This window comes from Cheilinus undulatus, linkage group 8 (genome assembly GCF_018320785.1).
Source record: "Cheilinus undulatus linkage group 8, ASM1832078v1, whole genome shotgun sequence".
Lineage (NCBI taxonomy): Eukaryota > Metazoa > Chordata > Actinopteri > Labriformes > Labridae > Cheilinus > Cheilinus undulatus.
The window spans coordinates 36,364,942-36,386,071 of record NC_054872.1 but is presented as its reverse complement, the minus strand read 5'-3'; the positions used below and the strand labels follow the sequence as shown (position 1 = coordinate 36,386,071).

General features: G+C 37.8%; 1 protein-coding gene across 1 annotated transcript; it reads left to right on the top strand.

The window, feature by feature from the left end:
* The first annotated feature begins 1,868 nt into the window (after nt 1-1,868).
* Nucleotides 1,869-11,930, top strand: LOC121513179 (endoribonuclease ZC3H12A). Its single transcript, XM_041792750.1, has 6 exons — nt 1,869-2,022; nt 4,466-4,914; nt 5,465-5,604; nt 8,940-9,174; nt 9,951-10,057; nt 10,191-11,930. Exons 2-6 carry the CDS (start codon nt 4,541-4,543, stop codon nt 11,201-11,203), a joined length of 1,869 nt encoding a protein of 622 aa, XP_041648684.1. The 5' UTR covers nt 1,869-2,022; nt 4,466-4,540; the 3' UTR covers nt 11,204-11,930.
* Nucleotides 11,931-21,130: the final 9,200 nt, after the last annotated feature.

Here is a 21,130-nt window from a genome sequence, read left to right as displayed (position 1 = left end):
ATTTTTGCAACATTTTTTTGCCATGTTACCTGTTTTTGCCACTTCTTTCTGTCACTTTTTTCCCCCTTTTCACACTTTTGCCACTTTTTATCCCTATTTTGCCTAATTTTTGCCATTTTTTGCATTGTCATCTATTAATGTCACTTCTTTCTGCTGCTTTTTTTGCCCTTTTGGCCCTTCAGCCACTTTTCTGTTACCTGTCTTCTATTTTTGCCACCTGTTTGGACCCTTTTTTTAAATTTTCATCCCTTTTTTGCCACTTTCAACGGATTTTTGTGAGGATTTTTTGGCCACTTTACCCACATTTGTTGTCTCTTTTCACAATAATTAAATTATTTTAACTAAAAGTTGCCTCAGTTTTTCTTCCCAGCCAGCATGTCCTTGTGGGATCTACATGGGTTATATGTGGACTGCAGTAGGCCTATGGGTCCCATGGATTAGACCTCCATGGGTTCCATGGTGGCCCCAGCTGTGATTGCCCATGTCAACTGCGAGTGTGGATCAGCCCATAGGAGTTCCATATAGGCTGCACCTCTAGAGATGATAGATCCACTTCTAGTAAACATGGGTGATCACAAGGATCAGATGGAGCCTATATGGGTTTCATATTGGCTGATCCACATTTGCAGTTCACATGTACAATCACAGGTGGGGCCACCATGGACAAACATATGGACCCTTGCACAGAGATATAAAACTGTCTCTCCAGGCCAGCATAGGCCTAAAAAATACCTGGTCTGGCCTTAAAAAAAAACTAAATTCAGCTCAAGATTCTGAACTGTTTCTTAGGCATCAACATTTTAACATTTCTGTACGGAAGCCCATTTCCACCATTAAAAAAAAAAAAAAAAAGTTAAAGATAGGGAATTTAAAGAAATGAAACGAAGAATCCTAAGTCATAATTATTATTAATTAATCTAAATTATAAGATAAAAAGTCACAATTATGAGATTATAAAAAAGTTGAAAATATGTGATAAAAAGTCATAATTATGAGATAAAAAGTCATAATTATGAGATAAAAAGTCAGAATTATGAGTTTAACAGTTGAAATTATGAGATTATAAAGTCATAATTATGAGATAAAAAGTCGAAATTATGAGATAATAAAGTCAAAATTATGAGATAAAAGTCATAATTATGAGATAAAAAGTCAAAATTATGAGATAAAGTCAAAATAATGAGATTAAAAGTTGAAATTATGAGATAAAAAGTCATAATTATGAGATGAAAAGTCAAAATTATGAGATAAAGTCAAAATAATGAGATTAAAAGTCGAAATTAGGAGATGTGTGTAACTATGCAGTTGTTACAGTTACTTCATCATCTCATAATTTCGACTTTTTATCTCATAATTATGACTTTTAATCCCATAATTATTACTTTTTATCTCATAATTTCGACTTTTATCTCATAATTATGACTTTTTATCCCATAATTATGACTTTTTAATCTCATAATTTTGACTTTAACTCATAATTTCGACTTTTTAATCTTATAAATTCGATTTTTTTTATCTCATAATTATGACTTTTTTTCTCATAATTATGACTTAGGATTCTTCTTTTTTTTTTTTTTTTTAATTCCCTAACTTCCACATTTTTATTTTATAAGTGGCGGAAATGGGCTTCCATAGGCCTTGCAATACATGAGCAATATTAGTCATAGTCTGCGCATTGATTGCCTCTGTATTAAAAAATTTCCCTGAAGGCAAACCAACAACAACAAAGAAAACACGAGTCACACCCTCAGCCATAAAAAGAAAGAACAAGCACAGCAGCGTAGCTGAGTGACAGCCAAAGGAAAGGGAACGCTTTATCTTATCTCTGATATGTTAATTCATCAAAGCTCTGCAAACGTCCGGCCAACAACAGGAAGAGAAGAGGGGAAGAAAAAACCTTTTTTCCTGGAGGGAGGCGCTACAAAGTCCGAACAGAGTCAAAGTGACTTTACACAGAAACCTTTACGAGAGCTGTGGATGAATTCAGCTGACAGATGGACAGAGAGGAGAAAGAAAGAAAAGGTAAATCATGGCTGGGATTTGTTGACGAGAGTGAGACTGTTAGCTTACGGTAGAAAAGTCCGTTTGTAAATCTGTAGGCTACTTTCACCTGTATCGCGTAAATTCTGGTCTGTTGAAGCTTAACCTGAGGACTCGTTAATGTCTTCATACAGTAAATAACAAATACACGCCATGTGTGGAGCTACGATGCTCGTATTTCTGTTGTGTTCCTGAATCTTTATATTGAAAATAAGATAACTGAAGCCGGGAGGAGAAGAGTAGCTACACTTTACATTACGGAAGCCCGCTTAAAAAATGATTACAATGATGGTAGGAAAAATAAAATTAAATTAAAGCCAATACGAGATAGAAAGTTAATTGCTTAGATACAATTATTTAACATTTTAAAAGTTTAAAATTGAAAATTAAATGGCATGAGTGTGAGATTAAAACACTCAAAATTTTCAGATAAAAAGTCATGTATGATTAAAAAGTCAAAACTTTGTGAGAGGAAGCCAAAATTGTGAATTAAACAGTTCTATTTTAGAGACAAGAAGTCAATTTTTGAGACAAAAGTCTGAATTCTTAGATTTAAAAAAAAAAGTAAAAACTGCCAAAACTGGTCAATATGTTGTTTGTTTGTTTCTTTTAAGCCCAGTGTGAAGACTTGTAATGACCCTGGTATGATAATTCCAACCTATAGGCCTGCATCGTTTTGTTTTTTTATTTTACATTTTATTAGTTGAAGGAAAACGTGTGATAATGATTAATGATCGATGAAAATTAAGTAAAAAACATGACTGAAGAATATTATTTATAAGAGCGCTTCCACAGATTTAAATAAAAGTCCTGTGATGGTTTTTAACTGGTAATGAGCAAACTGAAATTACAATTGATTCTCCATTAACATCTCAGGAAGAAGTGATCTATCACTAAAAAGACTATTTCTATAAGTTACACTTTTCTTAATGCTTGAAATTGTAAGAGGGGTCCAGCAGCAGACTGTTCATCTCTGGCAGCCACTCTCACAGACTGTTCATTTGAGACCTTGTCTCTTTCAGTAACAGAAATACATGCTTAAACTTTCTGAATACAATTGGATTAAATGTTTACAAAAGTTAAAACTTAAAAACTTGGTGTGCAAAACCTGATAACAAAATGTTTAATAAAGCTGAGTAAACAATCTGCCTACAGGAAAAAAAGATAGTCCTCCATGAAAACATTTTAACACATCAAGTGTAGCTCATGTAGCTCTATTAGCTGCAAAGCTACATAGCTAACAGAGCTATGCAACTAAGTTAGCTAAAGCTAAGCTTACAAAGTGGCCACCTGAGAGCTACATTATGTTTGAACATTCGCTACGTAGGAACATGAGCCTTAGCTACATTTGCTAACACTAACTTTTCTACATTGGCTTATGTAGTAATGTTAATTACAAAGTTATCATAGCTATGTTAGCTTTAGCTGAAACTAACAAAGCTAGAGTGAGCCACCATACATGTAGCTACTTTTAAAACTGGTCCATCCCGGATTAGACCTCTGATCCTTTTCTCTTCTTAAAAACTGTTGCTTAGTCTGTAATGTTTGCAATGTTGTTAATTTAGGAATGTAACAGCCAGACTTGACTCATGAATAGAGAAATAAAAAAGTTCTTAAAGGTTCTGAAATAGTCAGCATCTCTGGTGAAAGGACTGTGAGAGTGGAGTTCAGAGATGTACAGTCTGCAGCCAGACTGCTGGAGAAAGGCCTGGTGTTAGGTAGGTGTTAGACAAAGTCATTTACAAGGAACATCAGAATCAGCCTTAGTTTGAATGTTTAAAGATTTTCAATGAGTGATATGTTTGAATGTTAAATAAACTCTCACAGATGTACAGGATAAAACAGCAAAGCGATAAAAGAAACCACTTTGACCAAAGGGGCCGCCAAAATTGAGACAAACTTCACTTTCTCACGAGAGCTTTAAGTAGGCTTTTTTTCATTTCAGTAATTTTGGGACATAAATACATCATAACTGTGTCCAGTAGGCTTAGATTATTTCATGAGATTCCTTGTTTTTTTCTCTAAACAAAGTCAAACTTTAATCTTAAATGTTGCTATAGTTTAAGATCAATCAAAGCAGCAAATTCTGACATTTGCAAACTTCAAAGCTGATAAGGATCAGTTTCCCCTACACAAGGCAAAGGTTGAGTTTTTGAGGCGATTCACCTTTGTAGTAAATTGTATAAAAACTGAGCCAGCAGAGTGGTGGAGTGGTACAAACTCTACCTGAGCAACTCTTGTGAGCTTAATCAGATCAGATCTGCAGAGTTTTAAAACTAAGATATCATGATGAATTCTGAGGACGTGTCCCAAGGCTTTTACAACCTCTTAACCTTGTTATTGTAGTGTAAAATGAAACAAAAAGTGAAAACTGCATGGGTCAGATGTTTAACTTGTTTTCCTTTTACATGTTGTTTTCCTACAGCCAGTAGATGAATATCACCTTGTGGCAGTGTAACAAGTCTTCTGTGCTGCTGTAAGGAGGACCAAATGCCTCAGGATGGATCAGTCACTTCCCAGCCAGAGCTCAGATTCAGACCAGCTGGAAGCAGACAGCGAGGAGCTGCAACTCAGAGTGGACTTCTTCAGGAAACTGGGTTACTCCTCAGCAGAGGTGAAGGCTGCCCTGAGGAAACTGGGTCTGGATGCTGACACAAACTCGGTACTGGGAGAGCTGGTTCGAAGCAGGACCAGCGCTGCTCCCTGCATGCCTGGTACTGACAGTGATGAGAGAAACACTGGTCTAAAGGACCCTCTAATGCCTTCAAGCTGGACCCTTGGACCCCTCAGAAACCCTCCAATAGTAGGGGGCTGGAAGGCTGCGAATGCAGAATTAAGGCCGATTATCATTGATGGCAGCAATGTTGCCATAAGGTAATTTTTATCTCTTATGCACTGGATGATTACTTCTAAGTTTAATAGTTATTCCTCATTTTCCAAGCTGCTTTATTTAGATATCCAAGCACAGTGCTATGCCAATGCCTCCACTAAAAGAAACACAGCAGACTAAATACTCTTTATGTACCTGTTAGCAGTAAAGCACCTGTAAAATAACGTGTCAATCTGTCATCACTCATTGTCATGTTGGTTTTCAGCTTTGACCCTAAAACATGCATTTTCCTCCTTTGCACTGTCACCTGGCTGTTTGAAAAGGGCGTTCCCTGCCCTGCCTGTGCATGTTTTTCTAAAAGCCTCTGCTACAATATGCAAATTTTGTGCACACACCTCATAATCCCCACCTCATTTTAGATACAGCAAGTTATATATGAAGATCACAGAGTGTTATCCCTGAGGGAGAAATGTCAAAGGCATGTAGTGTTTACACAGACCAACTGAAATTTCACCTCTTTATTTCATATCATTTGAACTCTGATTACTTACCACTACTCACTTCTAATCCTGTCTCCCCTGCTTCTTTGTACAGTCATGGCAACAAGGAAGTGTTCTCGTGTCGAGGCATCCAGCTGGCGGTAAACTTCTTTCTGGACAGAGGTCATAAAACCATTACTGTGTTTGTTCCTTCCTGGCGTAAAGAGCAGCCCCGACCTGATGCCCCCATTACAGGTGAGGGTCAAAAAAGAGAGATGGTTCAGATGGTTCCTTGGGTCAAACAACCTTTTCTTAAGTCACAAGAGAAGAAGTTTGATTGGGTAAATCAGAGGAGATATAAGTCCAGTATCTCTTTTTTTAAGGGGGTCTGGTCTAACATTTCAGCTACATTAGCTAGTTTACCCTTTGTAGTTAATGCACAGTAAGGCTTTTTTAAAAAGTGGTTGCACCCCAGTTCAAATGAGCTTAAGAACAGGAAGCAGCCTGACTAGGAAAGTTCTTAACATCTCATTTCTAATATGTTGCAGTGTTAAAACCCAAAACCCATCTTTGCTAATGCTAGCACAGACACTAACAACAACACAGGATCAAGCCATGATAGCTAATGTTGCTAATGCTAGCAAAGACGCTAACAACAACACGGGACCAAGCTACAGCGGCGCTGTCCAGCAGACCCAGATTTGTTCCCAAAACAACATCTAAGCTAACTAATGCAATCACTAATGGGTCACCACAGACTGCAGACCATCGACATCGTTGATGACTAGGAGCTTCGAGATATCATCCAGGTCACCTTGGATGATCTGTACCACAGAATACCTATGAGAACTACTGTCACAAGATTGCCTGCATTCAGCTTGTGAAGTCGCAGACAGCTGGTTTCAGAACGCTGCAAGCCGATAAATGTAAAAATATAAAAGGGCAATACATATCTGGCCAATATCATTGAAGTCATGTTATGAATTTTGGGAGTTATATATATCTTTGTTTCATTCATCATGATAATCACTTGTCATCACCATCATAGCATGGCAGTGAATTTCCACAGCACATATAAACAAAAATGCTTTACTAGCTTTGTCTTTTTATAACAGAGATATTGGCTAAGAATCACTTTTTTCTACAGACAAATTCCAAAGTACAACTAAAAAGGAGATTATTCATGACTACCCACAGAAATTCTTGGATTAATGCAGTATAAAAGATAAGATTTGGCAGCCCAAATAATTATTCTGTGATTATTATTATTCTAACCAACTCGTTACTCTGGTTCTGGCTAAAATTGATAGCATACTTTGATTAACTGCACACATCTTTTATGAATAGCTTTACTGCCTTTTGTTTTTCTTTGAGCTGAAGAATAGTGATTTCTTTGCTAAAAAATTACTCGTAAAGCAGAGACGTGGTTCACTACATAAAGTTATTGTTACAAGCATAGTCAGTAACGGAGGAATCAGATTAAGAAGCTGTTTTCCTCGACTACATTGCCTCATGTGAATAGGAAGTATCAACTTTCAAAAGCTGGTCGGGGTGCCAGTAAGTATACCTTTCATGATATCCGTCATTTGCAGCTCTGTTCAAATCAAAATGCCTTCATAGCAGAACAAATGCTTTTTATTTGATCTAAGTCACACTCAAGGAGGAGTCTGGTCTGGTTTTACAGGATTTTCTCTGATGAAAAGAATACTCAGAAGTCGGACTGGGTAATTATGGCAAAAATCAAAATCATGAATCATTCAACTTTTTGCCTTGATTATAATTGATGAACCCTACCCCACAGCATCAAATCGGTTTGTGCTGTAAATATTTGTATAACTTTAAAACAAATAATTTGAAATTTTTAGTTTTGAAACTGTGCATTTAAAAAAAAAAAAAATCAAAATTGCCATTTGTGCCAAGATGGGAGGACGAATTCCTGGTTGTCTTAGGGCTCCAGTTAAGTCAAAGGGTTAGATTGAGCGCCCATATACAGATACTTATGTCCTCATGTCTTTCTTAGGTTCATGTCTTGTCATGTACTGCATGCCATCTTTCTCCACTGCCTTTTCTATGTAATTGAAACAAAATTATGATGAATTAATTGCAAGTTTACCCTACAGATGATTGATACTGTCTTAGAATCAAAGATACAGAATAGTTAGTAATACAAAAATCTAGTTTAGGGGATTTAAAGGTGTTGATAGGATTTTGCCTGAGAACCTAGTTTCAGTAATGTTGAACTGCTCCTTTAATTCATCAGGAACTATTTCCCTAATGTCATGGGTTTTTGTTTCTCTTCACAAAGCTTCTCATTTCCGAGGAAATGTGATCTGACTATTGCTTAAATGTCCTCTGTAGCCAGAGGTATGCATAGTCCTGCATCAGTGATTCACTTCTGTGGTAACCACAAGATAATGTTTCAGTATTGTCAGAGGATGAAGTGCTGAACTCATGCCAAACCCATGGAGCAACACAGTAAACAGTTTACCCAATAGGCCACTGAGTTATGATTCAGTTTTCAGCTCAGACAGTGTGAAATGTAAATGATCGTGCAGAAAAAGAAGAGCTTCACATTCCCCACAGCTGAGTCACAGCAAACTAGATTGATATCATTTCTAGACTTCACACTCTCTTGGAGAGCTGAAGCCGTCTTTCATTCAGCCTGAGCGTCAAACTATTCACGCGTAGCTAACCTCTGACAGCTTCAACAACAAATATATAATGAAGGGTGGACCGTGGGTTTAAAACTGATGGATCATCACCTTTAGTTACTGTGCAGCCTGGGCGGAGCAATCCAGAGGTTCTGTTTTCATTCTTCAAACAAGGAAGTTAAAAAATCAGCCTCCAGTATATCGTGGGAAAGTCCCATCAGGAAGTAAGGCAGTGTTTTTTTTCTTCCATGCCTAGTTTACTTATAGTGTGTAGATAGCTGCTGACAATCATCTACAGAAGGATCATACAGAACCAGAGGTTAAGTGGAGACAGCAGAGGCACTTAAGTGAAAAGTTCCCTGTAAGTGTTCAAAGTGCATAAGCAGACATGTACATGTTTGGCCTTTTTGTAACCCAGACTCCTGACCATTTTTAAAGATTAATCATTTTTGTTAACCTTTACAAGTGTTTCGTCATGAGCATGTGGTGGTGAACAAAGACAAAAATAAACTTTGTATGCAGCGTTAGTCAAGAACACTATGACATACCACAGTTAAATATAATGATGAATTATTTAATTAACCCTTTAAAGCCTGAATACACAAAATATAGCCAGAAAATTCTCATTTTTTGGAACTAAAATGTTTATTACACGTTCTACTGAAATCCAAAAAATCCAAATTTCCATAAAATTTAAAATGTATTTTTTTTGTATCTCATTTGATACATTAGGTGCTTTTGGTAGCTGATATTCCACTTGAGGGCATTTTTATCAATTATCAGATTGTATTCAGAATTTGTTTTAGTAATTTATTGATCATATTGATTACATAGAGGTTTCATAAAAATATGTATCAAATATGATACAACAGGCTTTAAGGGGTTAAATACACCAGGTCAGGTAACTCAAGTCTCACTCTTGGTTCTTGTCATTTCCAGATCAACATATCCTCCTGGAGCTTGAAAAATGTAAAATAGTGGTCTTCACTCCATCGCGGCGTGTTGGGGGTAAACGGGTGGTGTGTTACGATGACCGTTATATTGTGAAGTTGGCGTACGAGTCAGAGGGAGTTATCGTATCCAATGACACCTACCGGGACCTCCAAGGAGAACGGCCAGAGTGGAAGAAATGCATCGAGGAGAGGCTTCTTATGTACTCCTTTGTCAATGACAAGTAAGTAATCAGCCTGTTGGGACATGTAAACTATGACAAAAATCAGTGTACAGAGATCCTTTTCAGCTTATTTTCAATTGAATTCAGCTCAGAATCATATAAATACGCTGTGACTAATCAAGATTACACTTGCATTTAAAATACAACCATTTATGTGCTTATGGTTTGAGAACAAAGAAGTACAAGTATGGTGTTTGAATAAAGAAATATCCAACAAACTACAGTTTTAACCTTTTCAAACATCTCAGCTTAGTTGTAATGTTTTGTAAACTGCACTGTCTTAATTCACTTAGCAATAATATTCCTGAACTTCAAACTTAATCAGCAGGCAAACACATCAGGTACAAAATAACTTCTGCTGCAAAGTGAATGTAAACTGCTTTCCTTGAAGCCCCTCGTCTTCAATGATGTTGACGGGTCTGCAATCTTTGGCAACCCATTTAGCGATTGCATTAGTGAGGTTAGTTGTTCTCATTTTGTTGACAAATCCAGGCTGCACCCAGTCTAGCTTGAAGACCACGGCATGATCCCGTGTTGGTGTTAGCGTCTTTGCACACACGCAACTTTGTTTTTATCTGAACTTCCTTTCAGCATGTAACAGTGATGTAATGCAGTGGTAAACATGCCACTGTCCCAATTTTTTTTTGGAATGTGTTACAGGCATTAGATTCAGAATGGGTGTAGAGTTTGGGGTCATATAGTTTCTTTAGGTTTAAACAGTAAAAACACTGTTTTAAAAAAATATTGATAAAACAGTAAAATCAATTTTTTTCCAGGTTCATGCCCCCAGATGACCCTCTTGGCCGCCACGGTCCTAGTCTCGAAAACTTCCTGAGGAAAAAGCCCCTGCCTACAGAGCAAAAGAGACAGCCCTGTCCCTATGGTAAGCTATGACTAAGAGCTCTAGAAGAGGAACCCTTCTGCTAAGTTTACATTTCTGTCAGTTTGGTCAAAGAAGTAATGTTTCCATATGAGATGACTCTAACTTTTATTGGGTGTCTGTTTTTTCTCTTCAGATAAAAAGTGCACTTATGGCATCAAATGTAAGTTTTACCACCCTGAGCGAAATAACCAGTCCTACCTGTCCTTGGCTGATGAACTGAGAGAAAAAGCCCAGATTTCAACAGTAAAAGAAGAGAGAAACAGCAGATTATCTCCCAGCAGTAGGCCTCAGGCCGATCCTGGGCCTACCCATAAGCCGTATTCCTATCCTCAAGACTCTGAGTACCAACAAAGCTCTTCCCGTCCCAGTATGGTTAGTGAAAATACACTGCAGTACTGGAAGGATCCTAGAAAGGGTCCAAATAATCTGCCTTGTTTAGTGACAGCCAGCCAGTGTCAGAATGAGTGGCCAGGGATGCCCTGTCATTACTACACCAGTGTCTCTCAGGAGTATCTGGATTCTGGCTTTGGCTCTTACGAAAGCCAGTACTCTGACTTTTCACATTGCAACAGTAACTCCCACAAGCTCAGGCCACAGCAGCAAAGTGCCCTCACTGGATCCAGACATACCTCAGTGCACTTAGAGAAAAACAACTGCCTGTCCCACAGGTGCTGTTCCCATGTAGGGCCCTCATTAGCTCTTCAGCAACATCATGGGCAATGGGAGTCAAAGGGCCAAACCAAATACAACACCTACCCTCCTGACATGCTTCAGCACGGTCAGCAGAGCCTCCCAAATCATCTCCACTACTGTGGAGCCCCAAATCCTCAGCAGAAGTACTGGTCAGATCCCTTTCAAGGGATTCCCCAAGCCAGGACATCATGCAGTCTTCCCTCTGTGGTCCAGTCCTCAAACTCCCTCAACTCCTGCTGCTCTTACAACGATCATCAATACTACTCATGGAGTCAACAGCAGGCGTCGTCTGCTGAGTTTGATCAGCAAAGGATGGAACTCCGCAAGAATCTGCAAGCCATCTTCAACCCAAATCAGGTGGATAAAGTCATGGAAATGTTTCCACATCTGATGGATGCTGAGAAACTGGCTGCAGAGATCCTCAAACTGAAGGCTCAGAGAGGGATACTCTGATGATTTATTTTTCAATTTCCTTATCAGCCTCCTTATCTGGCTGATTTAACCTCGTTGTGTAGACACTGTTTAATCAAACAGGATCTCTTTAGGATCTGACATAGTGTCTGCAATTGATTTGTTTTAGAACGGGTTATAATTAAGAAGTTCCACTCTATAATATGCCATTATAGAAGTGTCATTTGCTTGTCCTGAGCTGTGTTTATTTGTAAGACATTGTCGTCATTGTTTTGAATGAAAACCACCTCTAGAGCACAAGTAATCAGGACTGTGTTTCTAGAGTTTTCCCTGTTGATGCATATTGTGTCAAATTTAATATTTATTAATCCTTGTCTAAAAATAAGTTCTCATATAATGATGAGTCCCTGCTTTTGTATTACTTTTCCTTTCTCTTTTGCTGTAGTTCTTCAAAACAGCCTACTGTTAATATAATCTCTGTGAGGTGCAGTTCATTTTATTATCAGGTTGGATTTACAGTAAATCCTCACCTAGCCAGGAAGCTGGGGAATAACTTTGACTCATGCAAAGTGTATTTGCTGATAAACCAGTGCTAGTTTGTTGGATATGATCAGGATGTGTGTTGCTTCAACTCTATGTGAACTTGTGAATGGGTTACTTTGTAAAGAACCACAATGCACATGTATGAGGAGGTTACTCCACTTGTATGTAGTTCTCTCATGTAATTTATGCTTTAGAAAATCACACTGTAAAAATGTTCAAAATAAACATGGGATAATTATCAAGAAAATTTGTCAAATTTGATGTCATCTTCATTTAATTTTATCAGTCTTTCTTGAGACTCCCTTATTTATGTCTACAAGGTATACTTGGAACTTAAAAAACGGCGTTTACACTCAGCCATGCCTGCATCATATTATGCTAATTACACTTAAAGTCACTAAATTAAACTTAATATGTTATCCAATATTTAGAAAACCTTGTGACTGTGACCTTTTTTCTATCAAATAGGGCAAGTCTTAGGGTTTAAAGGTGTTTTTACTATGCAACTAATGTTGCAAGCCCAAACACATCTGTTTTCCCATAAGGGGAAAGGTTAGTGTGTGTTGGTGTGTGTGCTTTTGCAAAGTTCGTGGCTTCTTTGGAGGTCATTCCTTATCACAGCATTTTGTAACAGCCCATTAGAGGAATCAGCATAGCTTTTGTGGTCATCTACTAATCTAACAGCACTAAACATTAGACTGAATGCTTTAGATACCTGCAGACGTAAGAAACCTGCCATTCATTTTCAGCTGTACTTTAATAATTATGCAAATAATGCTAAGAATAATTCTAATCAGCAGTAGCAGCATTTATAACAGATATAGTATGTTCACATATCTCGCATTGTCCTTGACACTGGCTGTTACACAGTCTCCACATTTAATACTTTTAATCACTATCCAGAAGCCATTCTTATTTTTGTCTTTTTATGATGATGTATTGTTATGTCTGGTTAGGATTGTAAGATGTCATTGTCACATTGTAAAGGTCATTGTAGAACCCAGAAAGAAAAGCTGCAGCAGTGCTGAAGCTAAGCTAAGCTAAACTACACACAAAGCAACATTAAACTAAGGACAAGTAAACTAAGCCGAATTGAACCAAACTAAGATAACATAAGCTAAACTTAACTAAACAGAGGTAAACAAAACTAAGCTAAGCTAAGCTAAACTAGAGAAAGCTATGCTAAGATAAACTAAACGTAGCTTAAACTCGAAGCCAAACAGAATTAATCTAAGTTTAACTAGTCTTTGTTTCGCAAACTATGCTAAACCAAACCAAATTAGGCTTAAATAAACTAAACTAAATTAAAGTAAGGTGAGCTTGACTAAGCTAAATTGGACTATAGTAAGTTAAAGGAAACTAAAGAAAGCTAAACTACAGTACATTAAACTAACTTGAACCAACCAAGATAAGATAAACTTGACTAAATGAAGATAAAGTGAGTGAGTTGTGCTAAGCTAAGCTAAACCTAGCCAAGCTAAACTTCACTATGCTAAGCTAAACGAAGCAAAGTTAAACTTATCTATTATAAGATAAACTAACTACACTCTTCTAAACTAAAATAAACCAAATCAAGAGTGATTAATCTAAATTCGGCTAAACTAAATTAAAATAAGCTCAGCTACACCAAGCTAAGCTAAACTGAAGTGTAAACCAGACTACAATAAGATAAGCTAATCTTAACTAAACAAAGCTAAACTAAATCAAACCAGTGAAGCTTAATCTAGTAAAACTAAGTGAAACAAATCTATGCTAAGTAAAACTAAACTAAGCTGTACTAAAATAAACCAAATAAGCTGAATTAAACTTAACTAAACTGAAAGCTGAGCTAAACTAAGCTAAAGTGAAATTTAGCATAATTAAACTATGTATAGTAAACTGAACCAAACTAAGAAAAAAAAATTAAGTAGACTAAGGCAATCTAAACTAAGCTATGCTGAGCTTAACTTAAACTAAGGTGCACCAAAATAGGTAAGTCATACTCTAACGTACTCTAAGATAAGCTAAACATAGCTAAGTGAAACTTGACTAGGCTAAGCTTAACTATATGAAGCTAAGTTCAACTGTTCATGCTAGCTAAACTAAACTATGCTTATCTAAACTAAACCAAATCAGGCTTAATGAAAAAAACTAAGCTAAACTGAATAAAAATAAGCTCAGCTACACCAAGCTACGCTAAACTAAATAAGATTAAACTAAAGTAAACCAAACTTTGTGTCAAACACTTACTACCAAGTGTTTGTATGTTTCATTTATTTATCAGACATTTACCCTTCATTTTTGCTTAAACTGGGTTCTGGACCTCACAAATACAGAGTTGGGATCTGTTGAAGGTGGGGATACTGTTTGGACAGTGAGGGCCATGTGGTTGGGTAGGTAAGATGAAGAATGTCTAGCATGAAGGCAGGGGGGTGCTAGAGAAATGCAATTCAGCCCTCTGGAGGTGTCATGGGACTAAATGATCTCTGTCAAAAATTTGGTCTAGAACAAAAACCTTTGTCAGAAATGCTTAGCAGGTATTTGCAATTAGCTGCCATTCTTCAGATTTCTGTAGCCGAGCATGACCTTGTACTGGAAATTCAGCGTTTCTCTGAAACTGAGACATGTGTTTACTTGCTTTGTGAGCAGACTTGCACACCAACTTTGTCAATAAAACAGCACCAAGTTACCCTCTTACATAAGATCACACCAAAGCTCAAGCAAAGATTATATACTTTACTGTGAATATCAGATAAGACACTTACATACATAACTTCGTAAGTACTTTGATACAAAGCTGTATACTGCTGTAACTGGGTATCAAATCTGTAGCTTTAACTACTGTTTCACATCAGTTGGTCTCTCTCAGTGTTGTTATCTGTATTTCTGTCATTCCCAGGCCATCAGGAGTTTGTGGAATGGTACGAAAGCACCATAACCAGGCTTACTGCAAAGGAAAGAAGAAGAAAAGAAAGATAAGATAATGGTCATGGGCAGGTCAAATCATAATTTTTTAATGGCTAAACTCAACAGAAGTGAAAGAAAAAGCTTACAGTTTTTTTTTTTTTCCTGGTTCAACCATGTGTTGGTCACAGTTGTACTTGGTTTATGGAAATAACACTAGAACCTAGTCCTGTTTCTTTTATTTCTTTTGAGATCTGATTGCTCTGGGCAAATGAGTTCACACTTCACATGTTAAGTGCGCACAAATCCTGCTTCTTAGAAGCCTGTCAAGTTTTCCTCAGCTCAAGATTTGCATATTCACCTCAACTACAAAGTGCAGTATTTGCATAAGTGTGTCTGGAGGCATAGTTGCGCTGTCACATACCTAAGGACTGTAATGTAAGCCAAGCAGTGTCTGAGGCACTTGTTTATTAGGTCATCCCAGGCTTTGGAAATCATAGAACAATAATAGATTTCCCTACACAGCTCTTACAAGTTCCTCATTTAAGTGTTCCATTTAATGCTGCTTAATGGAAAAAAAAAATGCACCTTGTACAAAATAATCCCAAAGCTACAAGTGTCTTCTGTTCACAAAGTAAGAAAACAAGCTCAGTTACCATTCAAAGTAGCTGTGTCCCCCGTGGCTACCGTCATTCAATCCATGATGAGGTGTCTGCAGCTCCACCCCAAGGTGGAGATCTGCCTCCCCCTGCAGGTGGCCCAGGAAACGAATAGTTCCCGTGCTGATCCTTCCAGACGGCAGCATGATCCTGACCCGGTGACCCAGCTCCAGGTCCATGGGAGAGTGTGGTACAAAAACCCGGTGAGGTGGTTTGGACGTCCTCCATGATCTACTAAAGTAAGGGAGGGTTCAGTCAGTCTCAGAGGAATAGGGATTACAGTCAATTCTAAAGCAGCTAAAGGACTTGCTTTAAAGTATCAGAGATGTTAGAGTTGAGGATTTTTCTCCTGGAAGTCCTAATTTAAACCAAGATATTAAATATCAAACAAAATCTAATAATGCATGTCTGCAAAATCCGTAATCCATGGAGTTTGCCGTTTTCAAAAATAATTCAGTTTCCAGTAAAGATTTAGATCAGAAAATTGACTTCACTCTAATCATTCAAAGACCAGCTTGCTCCAAACACTGAAAAATCCACCTTTCAGGTGCAACAAAGCTAACTAAATTTTAAATATTATTTATCCATAGAAATCTAAAGACTTAAAAAATGATGAAACTCTGAGAGTATCATTAGTATAGTACAGCCTTCTCAAACTTTAGTGTGCCGTGGCCCAATTTCAGACCTAAAAATCTTCTGGGCCCACCAAAACCCTCATTCCCACATAACTTGGCCCTCAAGGTTAATACCTCCTTATAATAATTTCACAAAACAAATGATTTCAGTGATAATGCCCAGTTTTCAGGGACTTAAGCATCAGAAGAAAGCATTTGCATAGTCAAAAAGTACAATTAACAAGCCACCAGAGTATATTTTGTTTTGCTCATGCATCTGCAAAGCCACCTATATTTTCTTTTCTAACATTGATCTCTCAAAATGTATTTTTGTGACTCTACAAACCCTTAATGTTAATGTCCCCAAGGGCACATTCCTACAACCAGGAATCTAACAGTGTAACAAAATGATGAAGTGTTAAAGTATTTTATGATAATTTAAACAAGATTTTAATCATAAGAAATGTATTAAAGTTTTTCATTTAAGGCCGATGACCTTTTACTGACCACCTGCATAACCCCCAGGGCCCACCAGGGGGCCAAGGCCCACACTTTGGGAAGCATTAGTACATTGGCTCCCAAAACCTTAGGATGAACATTACAATCTGGATGTCTGCTTTCTCTCAAATCTAAAGTTGCTTGCTCAAATTTCTTGTGCTCACACTCTCCTCTCATTCTGGTTGCCTCTGCTTGTTTCTGAAACTTCCTCTCTGATTTTTCTCTTTGCTTGTGTATGATACTTTCTTTGCACACGTTCAAAACTTGACTTCCAAGCCCTTTAACTCCAAAGCCAACTCCGTGCCTTCTGCAAACTCAAAGTCCCTGTAAAGGGATGGAAAAAAAACTGTATTTTAGGTTTGCTGTATGACAGGCTGCTGTGTTATGAACCACCAGGAAAAATGTCTTTCTAAGTTTATAAAGTTAAGTCTCAAAATCATGACAAATGACAGTAAATACACGGCAGTAATATATCTTTCTAGGATGGTGTGGGCATGTCAGTTGTTTGCTATGCTAGTAGGTTACAACTCTTTTCTTCAGCTACCAGGACACAATCACATTGATGTTGTAACAAGAAGTTTAGTGCTAACAGTTTCATTTTCTCATCCTGTATTTAACTCTTTAGGTATTCCTTATGTCTCATTTTCTGAGTTGTGTGAAGTTAGGTTTCTCTCCTGTTTATAAGAGACTTGTTGTTAAGTTGCTGCTGAAAACACTCAATTTCCTGGTTTTGCTCTTCAAAATAAAAGTCTTTAATGATGATTTGCATTAGAGGTTTCTATGTGATGGACTTGGCAGGAAAAGAGTGTGTGTATAATTGGGTACTTTACTCAAATTTAGCATCAGGACACTAACAGATATTTCTTCCTTTTAAGGCCTAATTAAAAATTGAAAGACATTTAATGTCAAGCAAAATCAGAATAAGACATGTCTGCAAAATCTATAATCAATGGGAATAACTACGCATCAGGACACTAACAGACATGAGAGATTGAACTGTTGTTGCTTTGAGAGAGACAAAGCCACAGTTTGCATCTTTTGATCATCCAGAACAAACAACAAGTGAAATATGCTTTCAAACACACCTTCAGCAGGTAAAGATGTTTGTTCCTGCTACATCAGATTCAAGTAAAAAATTGACAAGCACTCCAGCAATTAGCCTGCCCCCTGACCTTATGGTGAACTCTCGTCAGAGCGCTGCTGCCTGGCCCTGTGCCAAAGCAGAAGTTGGGGATTTAAGTTACTGTTTTCTGGCCCAAATTTCTCTGTTAAGATACTTTTATTGACCCCTAGGCTACAGTGGCTGAAAGATTTGGGAGATTTACCTCACAATAAACAAAAACACAGCATAGCTGGGTGTTAACATTCAATAGAGGCAGCAACATCCAACAGATCAACTGCTCACTTATTTTATACCACTGTTGCGTAAGGGGGCAGGGGAAAATCCCCATAGCAACCAGTGATGTCCTGGGCTGCTATATTTGCCCTGCCCAAATTAAACCAAGCCAAGAAAGAGGTGAACAACTTTCTAACACTGTCAATTCAAAATTCAGATCTCAGTGTTCACAGCAACCTTATTCCAACATATCTATTGTGCAAAGCCACAAAGTTTGGATTTTACTTTGCAGCGACTTTAATGTTTGCTTAAAAAAGTACAAAAATTATTAAGCCCTATATGCTGGATTCCCTTTTTCTACCTTGTCAAAGTTTTAAGATGATTTTGCACTGTATGCTGGGGCTGTCTCAGTGAGATAAAAGAAAATGTCTCCTGGAGAATATCACAGTAGCAGCAGGCAAAGCAAACATAATTCATTGATGCAATTCCTGTTTTCATTAGTTTAATTGTCAGAAAACAGAGCAGAAATATGTAAATTTCATACATGCACAGACAAAATATTTTGAGCATGCAGAGTTTGTTTCGTATGTAAGAGAAAAAACAGATTGGCAGTCTCAAAAACAAGTAGAAACGATCCATCCATCTGTACTTTTTTCTCATTTCCTAAGTTGAAATTCTGGTCTAATAATGCTCTCCATCCTCCCTGACTATGCACAATTCCCACAGCCAAGATAGGCTTCATATTAAGGGTAAGTACCTTGGCATAACACCTGGCCTTAAAGAGCATTTGTTACCTGCTGGGTGGAGATGAGGAGGAGCCAGCTCTGGAGCTCATTGCTGAATATGAGGAAAAGTGGCTGCCGGTCAAACTGCTGGCATAAGTGAGGCCTCTTGCTGACAGATCTGATCCTCTGCGCTGGTACGTAAGTCTGGGGAGATTTCCTGATCACCAGAGAGTTGCAGAAAATGTTATTATTGAAATTAATATCACTGTAGTGTAAACTTGCTTTAGTTTTTCTGTCATTTACTTGGACAATCCTCAAATACTTCTCCATTATCCACTTCTGACCCCGTCTGGTCATCAAAGCTCCCCACTTTCACCAGGACTCCAGCCTGAGAGGCCAGCTAAGGAAAAGGACACGAGTTATAACAAAAGTCATGCATGCAAACATGTAACTCTGACATTTGAAATCACACCTGATTGTGCAGATCCTCCTGTTTTTTCTGCAGATAAGCAAACCTCCTTTCCCATGATGCTCGCTCACAGGCAAACCTGGTTTTGAGAGACAGGATCTCTTTCTCGGTTTTGGTGATTCGTTTATGAAGAGCTGTTGTTCGGTCAGGACTTCCTGGTATGGATACAATCCCTTTATTTCCAGGAACTGCTAAAGAGAGTCAAACAAGGTAATCACATCATATCTTTACTCACACATGCTAAGAAGATGTAAAGTAGATTTAAAGTGAGATGCAAATAGAGCTTTGGCTCCCTAGCCTATATAAAATAGCACAGCTTGTTGTTTGTTTACATTTAACGGACACGCCTGGCAAAGAGTTTATTATCAGGAATATGTGGATAAAGTAGAGGCACCTCATCAGGCTCTGTCCTGTTTATAACATGGAATGGATCATTGCACTATGTGTTGATGTGGAAATCCATTGACATTTTCAATGTTTTCCTGATAAAACCAGGGGGTTTAACCAGTTCTAGCTAGCAGTATGCAAGCAGGATTAATACTGTGCACAGTTCATATTAAGTAGATGAAGTTTCTTTATCAACCAATTATTTTATTCTGCAAAAAACAATGTGAAGATTTTCACAAACTAAAAATCGATGATGTTTATCATGAACCCCAAACTCAAAAAACTATTGTCTGACTATGATATAGCCTTTGGGAGCAATGGGCAACCTTTAAGGGCTTTCAGCTGATACTTCCTTATCCATTTACTGCCATTGTTAACAGGCTGACAAACTACTTGTGAAGCAAGAAAGGATTTGAACCACTCAAGGCCCACTCAGTCTCTGTTGGGCAACAGTACTCGTACGATGGATGAAAACCAGAATATGTCCAACACCAAAATTTGGTCCTGCACCTACAGATTCAGTATTTTAATGTAGAACCTGGACTTTCATGATATCTTGAACCTTAGCTTGAAGTGAAGATAAATGTAGGCTGATTTGGTGAAAGTGAATCACAGGTGTCATTGTCAATTATGTCACCTTTAATGCAATAAATTAAGAATATACCTACTTGTACTCACACCACTACACCACTGGACATCCCAAATCAAGAGTGGAGGTTTTCAGTGTACTCTTTCTAGTTGCCCCGCAGCTTTTCTCCCCTATTGTTTCAAGACTTAATTCTAGGCTAAGACGGCCGGCAACAACTTTACCCTACAAAGAAGCAAAAAGGGTTCAAACAATGTCAACTCTGCATTAAAGGTAATATAGCTGACAGATTGACAGTTAAAGACAACAGTCGTAAATGTTCTTAAATCCTTATTTATGTAAATAACAGGTGTCATGTCAGACTTCTGCTAAACCCTTCAATAAAGTGTTTCCCTTGTTCTAAACAGACTTTGGTTACAGGCCGTCATGAAGGGTACATAGATTGAATTTCTAAAGCAGAGGTTCTCAAGTGGTTTAACATCAGGACCCACCACAACCTCCTCAATGGCAAACCCAGACCCACATTTCTTAAATGTTTCAAGCATAACCTTTATTTTTAAGGCAAAATTAGGCAATTTGGAAATGAAATGGAACAAAAAATGTAACGAGACGAGATCAAGACATTTCCTTCCAAGTAAAAGCACGTCATGGACTTTTTGGCACATTTTTTGTTTTCTGGCACAAATCTACGACCCACTAAATATGGCTTCAACCCACTTTTGGGCCCTGATCCACCACTTGAGAACTAAGGATCTTCAGGACTGCACTTATAGGACTTTTCCACTATGACTTTTGTCCATGCAAACGTTTTTAAGTAGTAACCACTCCACCAATCTTCAAAATACCAATAGAAGAAGAAGAAACTTTGAAGTAGAAACAATGGGTGCTATTTCTTGTGGTTGAACAATCAATGCAAAAATGGCGAAAACTGAAGCGCCTGAAAGAGCGAATTATTTGGTTTTATGATTTTGGACATCTCATTTTAAAAAAAGAAAATCTGTTGGCCATAAAATACACCGACCCAAAGCTTACCCCACTGGAATCAATCTACGTTGTGAAGCCAATCAGAACTGAATATTCACACAGAGCATGGTAAATCCACAATAACATCCCATCATGAGGCATACTAGGTCATCTTTATAATGTGCCCCAAACACAAAAGGACAAATGCATATTGAAGGCTTGTGGAGGTAGGACACACAAGCCCGTCTAAACACATTTAATCCCATTAAATAAAGTCTTATCAGTTGCATGTACGGATTTTATCGG

Excerpts from the sequence above, each read along its gene's own strand:
- LOC121513179 (XM_041792750.1), top strand. The coding sequence starts at position 4,541 with ATGGATCAGTCACTTCCCAGCCAGAGCTCAGATTCAGACCAGCTGGAA. Across the intron at positions 5,605-8,939 it reads ACCTGATGCCCCCATTACAG|ATCAACATATCCTCCTGGAG; the intron begins GTGAGGGTCAAA and ends TGTCATTTCCAG. Across the intron at positions 9,175-9,950 it reads TACTCCTTTGTCAATGACAA|GTTCATGCCCCCAGATGACC; the intron begins GTAAGTAATCAG and ends ATTTTTTTCCAG.